This window comes from Falco rusticolus, chromosome 7, assembly GCF_015220075.1.
Source record: "Falco rusticolus isolate bFalRus1 chromosome 7, bFalRus1.pri, whole genome shotgun sequence".
Lineage (NCBI taxonomy): Eukaryota > Metazoa > Chordata > Aves > Falconiformes > Falconidae > Falco > Falco rusticolus.
This window is the reverse complement of record NC_051193.1, coordinates 7,709,207-7,720,800: the sequence shown is the minus strand read 5'-3', so window position 1 is coordinate 7,720,800 and position 11,594 is coordinate 7,709,207. Positions and strand designations below refer to the sequence as shown.

Here is an 11,594-nt window from a genome sequence, read left to right as displayed (position 1 = left end):
CATAGCGAAAGTGAAGCCGAACTATAAAACCGCACTATACCCTCACCCACAAACGAGGAGGAAAGCTCGAGACGTAAATATATAAAATCCATTTCTGTTACTTCATGGCTGTTTCCTTTCCAGCTGACTGCTGCGTCCCTGAATAGAAGCCTTAGCGGGAGCCAAGAACACTGGGTATTCGCTGGCGCTTCGCCCTGAGGCCTAAGGGCAATGCTAAGGAGATACCACAAGCAGCGGAGTAATGCATGTGACATCAGCACAAACAAGGACACGTGATGTTTCTTGTAAGCCATTCCAGATTTAAAAACCCTACAGAGTTCCCATAAAAGGATTTTTTTTTTCTTTCTAACTCAGTGGGTTCAAAGGCCTTGTTTACGTTATCTTAAACAAAAAAAACCCCAACTTTCCAGTAGACAATGGAAGAATTTACAGGCTGTTAATACGACCTGAGCAGTTTTAACAAGTATGTTTCTGACTGGTGGCAAGCGAGCTCAAGGAAGCTGGAAGCATCATCATGAGATACAGGAATAGCCAGGGTCTCTCTCATGCATCTTTTGCTCAAAGAACTGAGCAGAAACAGAGTTACTTTTTGTACCGAGAAAACAAAAAAACAGAAAATGCAAAGTTACTATAGAAGCTGCATTCCATTTGAGTGTGGTGTTCGTACTTTGCATCAGAACCAATTTGGCGGGGGAAAGTGAAAGGATCTCTCCCATTCTGCTGTTGCTACATGCTGACATTACCTCTGCACAGCAGACCCTGCTTTCTAACAGAGTGCTCACCAGAACAAAGGGAAAAATCAGCAATGCGTAAATAGTCTAGTCATCTACAATACATGTGGGGGAAGCAATTTTTGCTTCAAAAACAGAGTGGAATTCCAGCCTCCACAACTTTTAAAAGCCCCATGGGAACACACTGTCTGAGAGCTTCAGCTGTAACAAACCTTCTTGCCACACAGCCATCACCTGATGAACACTGCCATAACAATGGTAGTACATAAAAACAGAATTTATTACACAGGAAGAGAAGAAAAACAGCAAAGCTTCTCCTGGCACTGTCTTATTGAACCATCTGTCTTACTGCATGGTTCTGTCTGTAAAACCATGCAAACTATGCCAAGAGGGTGTAGCATAAACAGAACTGAGTCTTGTTTCACCCTGTGCAAGAATAAAAAGCCTCTCGAAATACCGTCCCCCCTGTGCTTAGCCCTTTGACAGGGATTTACCACCTCTCTGAACTGCGAGACAATTGTGCCGTAAAATCCCCCTTTGCACAAGCCCCCGATACAACCAGGCTGCAGAACGGAACCCCTCCAGTTCTTCAAGTTCCTTGGTCTCTAATCCAGCTAGAAGCTACCGACGCGCTGCTGCCAGGGGCTAGGAAAGCACAGCCGCTAACAAGCGTTACTAACATCGCAGTCCTAGGAGAGATGGAACATCCAAGACTGCTTGCACCACCTAGCAGTTACGTGGGGGGGTGGGGTGGGTGGGGGGGGGCAACACGAGGCCCGTACGAAAACCGCTGCGCTGGATGGAGCGTGCACGGCTGTGTCCCCACTCATGTGATCGTCGAGGTTAAAACCAGTAGATTGTTCTCTCTCTCATCTCTCCGTTCTCATCTACGCTTCCCCACAGCAGCCCACCTCCTCCAACCGCTCTGGAGGTTTTTGTCTGTCAGTGTACCCCCCTCTCTACAGAAAGGTAAATTTGTGTTCTGCCCCTAATTTTAGTTGTTTCCCAGGCAAACCGATTTAAAGAAAAAAATAATCTCTACATTTGTAGCCTACCACATGAGATATTTGGAATTGCGGCTCCTGGCCCCCTTTCTCACTTGCTTGCACACAGTACCAAGCACAAGAAGCATACTGACTTCCCTGCAGCAGGTGGGCTTCGCTTTCCTGAATTAATGAACTATCACAGACCAGTCAGCCTCCAACAGTAAGGATCTGTGCTAAGAAATACCTTCCACTGGCACAGACATGCCCAAGAAACCTGTCTTTCAACAGAATTTTTTAGCAGCCTCCAAAAAAAACCCCACCAAGAGGACCCCCTATTTTACGAAGGGTTTCATAAGTGCTTGACAAAGCCGTTGCCTGAAACATGCTGGGGATGCACGGCAAGATCCACACGCCATTTCAGGGCTCTTGGCAACTCTGTTCCAAGCACCCTTCTGTCTGTTCAGTAGTTTTCCTGTTACCTGAGGTGCTGAGAAGCCGGTTATCAGACAGCTGGAGAGGAACTCTGCCTACAGACCAGGTCTCCGGGCCTGCCAGCAGCGACACGCGCCAGGCTCAAGACTGGCAGCAGTTGTCAGGTTACCGAGTGTTGCACAGCATCTTAACAGCATCTTGGGAAAACGGGATGGAAGACAGGGAAAGAGGCAAAAACATGCAAAGAAAAAAGCACCATAGTAACGCAAAAGCCGTTCTTTGAGTGCCGAATGCATGTGCATAGAACAAAGGTGAAGATTATTCCTGGAGCTCCCTACTGTTATTCCTACAACTGCCTATTTGAATTTCAGCAGGCTTAGGGGTCTGTCCTAATACATAAGACCAAACAAGCTGAAAGGGAGCTAAAGCAAGTCGCAATAAGCTTCTAAGCTCAATATGTTCAAATGTTTTTGTTTTGTTTTTCTTTTTTTTGCATTTTTGACAGAGTCAGGACATTTTATACACAGCTATATCACCAAAGAAAGATGCCACACGCCACTGGATGTGCCTTAGTTCCGAATTCAGCACTGTTCCTTGCTCTGATGGAAAGAAGTGGCTAAATCCAAAGGAAGATTCTATTTTTTTTACTCTGTATCTCTGCAATGTCAGGGTAACGTCTTGGTAGACACAACTAACATGTGAAGAGCTTCTTCATTAAAATCAGCACAAAAAAGGCCTTTGCTCTTAAACACTGGTGCAAAGATTTGCCCTGCCAGACATTAACCAAATTCTCCCGCTTGCAAGCCGGTTTCCCTGGAAGTGGGTTCGTCCAGAAGCAACACCCAGCGGGCAGGGGGGTGTCTCTGAGGAGGAAAGAGAGCGGCCGGTGGGCTGCAGTAAAGAGAGCTTCTCGCGGTGACTCCCCGCCGTCGCCCTGCTCATACCACACACCCCCCAGGTTAACGGGGAATTTCTAACGCTGAATCTCTTGCTGAGTTCGTTCTCACCGTAGACTTGTGTGTTTTTTCCTGCGGGCTCGGGGAGCTGACCCCCTTCACACCCCCTGTTGTTCCCCCATTTCTGCCTGCTCCCCCCCTCCACTACACCGCTCTGTGTTAAACAATCCCCAGTCAATCCGACTGCCAGAAATTCTCCACAGCGTAGTGGAAGGGAAAGAATGTGAAACTGAGGAATCACATGGCAGCTACACCTCCCCCTGCATATACCACCCACCCCCCTCAAACAACAAAACAACGCTGCCTGTCATCTGAAACCAAAGCCAGCGCTCCAGCCAAAAAAGCTCTTTTCCTAAGAATCCCAAGCAGCTGAGGCCCTTAAGTGATTGTATCCCTTCTGTGGGCCTCCAACAAATTTCAATAACTGCAAGACGCAGTATTTCCTCCCCAAAAGCCAGTTTGGGAAGTATATCAAAGTAATAAAGTCTGAACAACCAAAACGGCTGTACACAAAAGCCAGCAGAAGTATTTCAACAATGTAAAGCTAAAAACCGAAGCCCGCTGCATCACACCCCTCCCCGGCCGCAAGGCTTTCTATCGATTCCAGGGGCAGGCAAAGGTTTTTCTGTGCGCTGCTCTCTGCGTTTACGGGAAAGGGAACTGTTACCAGGGGAGATTTGTTTATCTCCATGTGATGAGCACTGTGACTGAAATAGCAGATCCAGCGCTGCTTCAGACAAAGGAACGATACATTCATTTATCTGTGTGCTGAACTAAAAAGTTGAATTCCACAGCATTTATGCACAATGCATTCCCCTTGTCCTATGCTCTTTTTTCTCTTCACACTTGACAGAATTACTTTAAGCAGAAGAGACAAGATTGAGACACAAAGTCTTCTGCTGTGCAAACGTCGCTTATGAACTTGTATTAAGTCTAATTTTATTCAGGAACATAAAAATTAGGTTTTGTTTCCTTATTAGAGGAGATAGCCCAAAGTGAGATTCTGGCCACAAGCAAAATTGTTTGCCAGTATGTCTAACTACTATAAAGTACTAGATTGACGGAGACTGTTCAAGCAGCACCTCACATTATGATCACTCTTCAATAACCCCTCCTGTGGTAGACAGGGCAGAAGAGGACATCGAAGGGATCAGGAAGAACAAACGGCACTGAGCACAGCAGTAACTGGTGACACTTACAGCATATCAGGGCAATTGTCTGGCTTTTCCAGCAGACCTCCTTCCATCACAAAGCGGAGCACTTGTTCATTGGTCATGCCTTGGTACGGCTGCTCCGCTAACGTTGCGATCTCCCAAAGTACAACACCGAAAGACCTGGAAAACAAATCAGACCTTTAGAAAGCCAAGCAATCTTTACAAGGATATTTTTCCTAGATGATGCTGAGCAAGTAGGTGTCCATGGGTATTTTCTTTTACCAAAAAATTCCAACTGCTCAAAAATATGCAACTATGGCGACAGCCACATCACCTAGCGTAAGAGACTGTTGACTTCAAACACCTCTAGCTGATGGTGAGAAACAGGCTTCCAGTTCTGAATGACTCTTCAGAATGACCTCTGTAAGAAAAGACTGGTAATACTATATCTCCATTTTTCACACCATACAGCTCAGAGCTGGCCATGATTACGATCGCTCAGTGGTCCAACACCATTTGGTTACACTGGTTCTGTACAGGTCAATCCCTGAAAACAGCTCACTGCACTGACCAGAAGCCTCCTAACCCAGAGGAGGTTTAAGCTGTGAGCTTGACAAGAATCAGCTTGCATCTCGCCTCCCTCTCCCATGGCTTTGAGTTCAGACTTCAGGCATACCGCGAGGTGGGAAGAACAGTGGAGAGGGGAAAAGGAAAAATGCAGGTATGGGGCGAAGAAAAAGAATTTAAAACCTCTGTTCCTATCTCTGTGCTTCCTGTACAGAGGACCTCAGACTGGATAGACATCTGATTGTTAAAGTCCGCAAAAAGATCCCTGTGTGGCTGGGTGCAGGGAATCAAACCTTCCAAGCAGGTGGAGAAGCTGCAAAGACTGGTTATTGAAAGGTAGCTCAACAAGCCCTGCTCCCCCAAGCCCAGAGATAGCAAGAAAAAAATCAATATATTAAAAAACCTAAACTCAAAATCTTCATGTAACATATCTCAGGTACTCCTGATAGCCGTTGAGAAGGCAATAAACACAGAACTGTAAGCTCTCATTCCAGTGGAAGCTGCTTTTCATCCGAAATACTTGAGTCACACAAATCCGATTTGAAAGCTGCGTCTTTTCCCCTACCGCTCAAGCAAGCCGAGAGCTAGACAGCAAATGCACGCCACACACCTGTGCATCCCGCCGCCCTGGCCACTAAAAGCAAGCAAACCAACCAACCTCTGCTCCCCAGACACAAACCCACTTCCTTGGGTAATACTTTCCACTTATCCCTCTGCTTTGGTTTCTTCCACACTCTAAGTCAAAGGTGCAAAGTAAGGATCAAGGCATTTGGCACAGCAGCAAGCAACAAAGCCAATTTTTGAAAAACACATGGAAGAAATGTGAACGTTCTCTGGCTTCTTGTACCAAGGGCCTAAATTTGCTGCTTCAGCAGCAAAACATGTAAGCCTCCAGGAGAAACTCAGTTATCCCTTTTGCAACATGTATGTAACTGCTCCTGAAAGGGAGCCTTCTGGCTCCTTCCACTAACTACAAAGGACCGCAGAAGTGAAAAAAGAAGCTTGTCTAATAATAGCAATTGATTACTGGTGAAGAAAGATAAACACAGTTATGTAATTGGGTAGTTTGAACTTACGTATTGACACTTTCTAAAAATATCTCCATTTAAAATTAGTTTATTGAGCAGACATGGCTCAAATTGTCTGTCCTGCACTGAAGAGTCATCTACTTTTAGAGCTGCTGCGAGTGCAAAGAAAATCTAGATGCAGTCTTGCCTTCTGTGGCTAAAATGCTGAGTCAAGTTTAGAGAAAAAAAAAGCGTAGTTTCAATGGGGTATTGTTATGAAAACAGGAGTCCAGTATTATTAGCTGGCAGTTACGGTAGAGTGGTTTTATCTTTCAGTTATCCACTGTATCTAAAATGGTTTGTATTTGGAGCCAGAAGCCACAGACAGGCTTGCAATTGTTTGCCTTCCAGGGGAGGGAGGGACAGAGGGTCAACTCAACATTCTGGTGCCTTTGAAGCTGCTTTGATCACTGCAGGAATAATGAGACCAAGCCTTGCACACCTACTAGTCATATTATCATAACAAACAAACATGTTGCTCCTTCAAGATAACTACCAGCCCTGAAAGAATGCAAGGCGCTGAAGACTTATAGAAATACACCCTCACCCTGAACAGTATTACCTTAATTTTAAAATGTTCTCCCTCCCTAACTACAACAGAAACAGTCTTGTTTAATTACCTCATTCTTCAGTCTGAAAAGCAACAAAAGAATGAATTGCTAAAATAAAGTTCCACCATTCAAAACCTCCAGATATTCCTTTTGCAGTTTGCATTTTCACCTTACGGCTAGTAAATACCGGGCTCTGACCACTCGCACAGTTTTGTCTTTTTGACATTCTGTTTCCTAAAACTGATCTTGAAGAACATAGAACCAGATGTCAAAATAACCTACCAAAAAGGCAGGAAAAAACAATCTCAACATTTTTTTACTGTTTGATGAAAAAAAATGGCCCCCAAAACGGCCAAGCTACACAGTTTACATGAAGCAGCTTCAAAACCTGAACCAATACCAGTAGTCAGGTGATTTTTCCTGGCACGAAGAGACCTTCAAGGTACAGTGTTTGGTCAAAAAGTTATCGAGAAGTAAACTGGAATGATCGCTTTGGGCATAAGCAAATCAGGTAAATAGACACTACTTCATGAGAGTGATGAGTCAAGCTCCATTACATTTCAAATTCAGATGGAAAACTCTGAATCTATAGCTGTAGATACCCACGGCAAACGCAGATGTATTTGTGTTCTAAACAAGCAGCATATTCCTCACGCTGAACCAGGGTTTTTTTGTACCTTAAGATACTACACCTATGTAAACCAAATTTCAGAATAAGTCACTTCCAACAATTAAGCTGACAAACCATCCCAAGGGGTAGCTGTCTGAAATACTGATGAGAGCTGTGGAGCTAGTCTCCATAGAACATTTTCTTCCTCTCGGTGCTTTCAAGTCAGATTTTACTCCTCCTCCTCCTAAGTTTTCCAGCCTTATAATCAGTAAGCTACTTTCCTTGGTGTGAATCTGGCTAGAATATTTCGCGCAGACTGTCCCACTGATAAACTGCCATACTGTTTGCTCAACCCTGCTTTGGACCGATGAATGCCAAATCTTGTTCGCACTGCAAGGAGAGCTCATGTACTTCCTGCAACAGCTAAAGCACTAATTTAACTCCTGATGCTTGATTTGGCATCATATCTGGGTGTGTGTGTGTGTGTGTCTAGAATTTGAGTTATGTTTAAACAATAACGTCACTTAATATTTAGAGGTTAAAAGGAAAGCATGTATGGAACAAGTGCAGTATGTCAAAGCTGAACACCTGACCCGCTGCAGTCCCACTTTTGATACAATGGCTGGAGATGACGGCTGGACTTGAAAAGTTATGGTTGTGCGGTAAGAACGGGCAGGACTGCCAGCTCTTCAACTCCAGGCTCACTCAGCTTTACATCTGCAGATTTTCTAGCAATATATTCCAAATTTACGTCTGCTTTGTGAAGCCATTACAAGTCCCAAAATTCTTCTACTGCAGGGGGACTGCCAAAAGCATGCCTGCACTGTTCCATTAGATAAATGGCCGATACAGGGCTTCCCCCCTTCAACTCCAAGTGGTTATTTTCATCTATTTCCAAGTTTGAGGGTTACTGGATTCATAAATAAGTTACTAGCCGTACACAAAAAAATTAAAGTAATGTTCTGGTGCTGTGTTTTTTCATGTGCTATATTAATTCCTCTTATGACCCTTTCACTTGAAGCTAGTGCTGTGGATGACAGTCCACTGACTCCCAAATCCTCCAGCTGTTAAAGAAAATGCAGTTTACTACTAAAATACCATTCCTACTGACTTCTAGCCATTTGGAGGCAATCAGCTGCCAATTCTGTAACAGATCAGCAGTAAAAAGATCTTGTTAGGAAGGCAGAGAAACCATAAAAGACAGAGCAGAGGTTTTGCCAGTACACGTTCATCTTCTGCCAAGTTCTCCCTACCTATCTGCAGAATTTTGGGGGTGTGTGTGGAGGGGGAATTGTTCCAGAGTATTATTTCTTCTAAGAAGAATATTTTGAAAGCTCCTGAATGCCTCTATTAATAACTTCACAAATACAGCAACTAGGCAATGTGCTTTTAAAGAAAAAAACCAATTTCTGCATTTTGCGGTATATAAAACAAGCAAACAAAGCTCCAAATGGATATACGCAAGGGAGAACTCCCAAGAAAAAACCTGCTAGTGTACACAAACCATCTGCGGGAAAGCGGAGTTATTTACACAGAAGGTTTTGATAGAAAAGCAGGTCAGCACTATGAACCTTTCTATATTCTTGGCAACTTTTAATGCTTTTCTTGAAGGAGGGCAATTTGAAAAAATGACAACTTGCTCTTCCAGGTGAAGGTAATGTTTTTCACTGCACAACTGATTTTACAACCCACAGCAGGAAACAGGCCGCCACTTCCAGTTTTGGAAATCCATGTAATTCTGCTCTCTCCGAGAGCAGAATTTAACCTCACAAGTTTTTGATTTTTGCAATGTAAACACAAGATATAAAGCAGAAAGCTTCACAGTGGAAAAAAGTTACCTTTGAAGAGACAGGAGAAGCAGTATAGTTAAGTCTACTAAAACAAGAGAAGAGGCTAGAAAGAAGAGGGACTAAAACAGTTTTTCGAGGCCCTTTTTTTGTTACCAGACATCGGAGTGCGTTGTGAAGACTCCATCTTTCAGTGATTCAGGGGACATCCAGCGGACAGGCAGCAAACCTTTCCCTCCTTTACGATAATAATCTGTCTCGTAGATATCTCTTGTCATGCCAAAATCTAGAAGGTATAAATGTTTTGAGTTTGCATAATAACACGATGAACATTTCCGCTTATTACAAGCCACTGTGGCCAGCAGAGAATCACAATTTTGTGCAAACAATCTGCAATCCGTTACCACAACACTTTACTTTGCAGGCACTTTAGATGCTGCCTTAGGGCTGGTTAGCTTCCCTCCCAACAAAACCAACAGATGTTTTTACCGCTGACTTCAGGGGGTGAGAAGTTGGAACGACATAAATGTATTAATATTAAAAGTTCCAGGATTTATGCTCAAGCTTTGCAGTAAGCTAAATCTTCTGAAGGCCATGTAATTCACTACTCTGTTCCCAACATTCAGTGACTGACTCTCCTTTTCGAAGAGTGTAAAGAGCTCCTTTAGCACTTAATACTATTGTCTCTAACTGAAGAATCTCACCTAAAGTAGTAAATGCTTCTCTCCCATTTTTTTCCTCTCCCCAAAGGTAATTTCCAGTTCCCATGTAATACACCGTTCCAAATACTACAGAGGATTAGGCTATTCATTCGTGACTAACACAGACGATTATTAAAGACATACTTCGGGTTATAAGCATGTCCTTATCTGTAAATGCATAAGCATTTGCAAGACTTGGATGTAACAATGCTCATCTCCTGATGGTAACAGACTCATTCCAGCATTTTCTGTCTGTACAATCAGTTTGATGCACACGTAACTGCTGGGTCTTGGACTAGCTTATTGAAACCAGTTACTAAGTTTTTGGACACGAATGAAAAAGTTAATAAATCAGGTGGCATCACATCTCTTGCTAATATTAAATGCTGTGTGCTAACATAACAGAGCTAGGGCAAAATTCATTTTATCAATAGACCTGTAGGTGCCCGTTTTTTTCCTGGGAAAAGTGGAGTGGAAAGAGGACAGGACCCCTCCAGTTCTCAGTCATTATTACCACTGCATGGATGTCATTGTTACCAGGCTTGGATGAGTGATCCAACATTGATCCTCCTCATTCCTGGTCTGCTACGGACACCGGTACCCTCAGTGATTATGACTAAAAAGCCCATCTGTGCAGCTATTCCATCACTCCCACATACCAGGGTGACTATCCTGGCTGAATGGAAAATTCTTTAAAAATGTAATGCAAATAAGAAAAAGATACACAACGAGCATAGGATAGTGTAGCATAAAGCTCCTCTTCTGAGATAGAAACACTCTGAGTTGGCGTGTTCTAGTCAAGATGCTGCTAAACTGTTTCTATACGAAGGGATTTTCAATCCTAGTACACAAATGAGAGCAGTGCAGCATATTTCATGAAATGCTTTCGGGGTAACCATGTACCATGTTAAAGGGAAGAAATACACCATCTTCAGTTCGAAGAATTGTAAAACATGCTGGGGAGGGGAGGAGTGGAATGGGAAGGATTCAGGCTGACTTCCCTCAAACCTGCAGAAAATGCACAAAATCCCCCAAAGACCTTATTTCCTAATTAACTGACTCAAAATGAAATCATTTTTTCTTTTTCCCAAATGACAGGATTACTTACACAAATTATCAAAATAGCTGAGTTAAGCTTAGAGAAAAAGAATTAGTTTCCTACAGCAGAAGGCTGTTGCTATACATGTTATTTTAATATGCACAACTCGAAAACAGCCAAAAGCTTAAAATCACCCTCTCTGGAGAGAATTCTGAAAAAACTCATCTGACACTATTTTGGAGGGGTGGTGAAGGGAAAAAAAAGTGGTGTTCTAACAGCAGAGCAGAAGAAAAGCCATTCTGTTGCCCGGAAAGCAGAACTTCCAGTTCAGACTGGAAAGCACCCAGCTGAAGTCAAGCCTTACATTCCACTTCCAAATCAGATATGCTTTAAAATACTCCTAAAATTCTTATTCCTGTATCAACAAACAGGAGGTGGAATTATTTTTGCACACAAACAAAAAAAAGCAAATGACACACCAGTGGCAACTACGCCATCCACCCAGATGTCTGCAGCATCTGCACCTCAAATCACTGCTGCACTAGCTCTTTTTAAACCCCCACACTATACTACTTCCTCACTGGAACGTAGAGGTATTCCAAGAGCTTCAACTCAGTGTTGACTGCTCACAGGTCTTAAATCACAGCAACCCTTCATAAGGAACACATTTCGTTCTGCAGAAATTTGAAATAGAGCTAAGTTGTAAAAGCTCTTTCAAGCAGCTTTCAAAAAATTAAAATGCCTTCTAAGATACTGATTTTTCAGGATGATGCTTTTAGTTTGCGTAAAAGTCACCAAAGCCCACCTCCAATTTTCACTGTGAAGTCTTCTGCCACCATGCAGTTTCTCGCAGCAAGGTCTCTGTGAACAAATTTGTTGGCGTTGAGGTATGCCATCCCATCAGCAATCTCTCCTGCCATCTGAATCATCTTCTTCAGAGTTGGAGGTGTCTGGCCAGGATTATTCTGAGCAAGATTAAGAAGATAAAACAGGTGGGGTGAAAGAAAAAGTGA

General features: G+C 43.3%; 1 protein-coding gene across 1 annotated transcript in view; it reads right to left on the bottom strand.

Moving 5' to 3' along the window:
* IGF1R (insulin like growth factor 1 receptor) overlaps positions 1-11,594 on the bottom strand; it is a 195,684-nt gene that overhangs the window by 9,678 nt on the left and 174,412 nt on the right. The window contains 3 exon segments of the mRNA XM_037393380.1: positions 4,305-4,439; positions 8,998-9,127; positions 11,387-11,546. Coding sequence (XP_037249277.1) covers positions 4,305-4,439; positions 8,998-9,127; positions 11,387-11,546 — 425 coding nt within the window.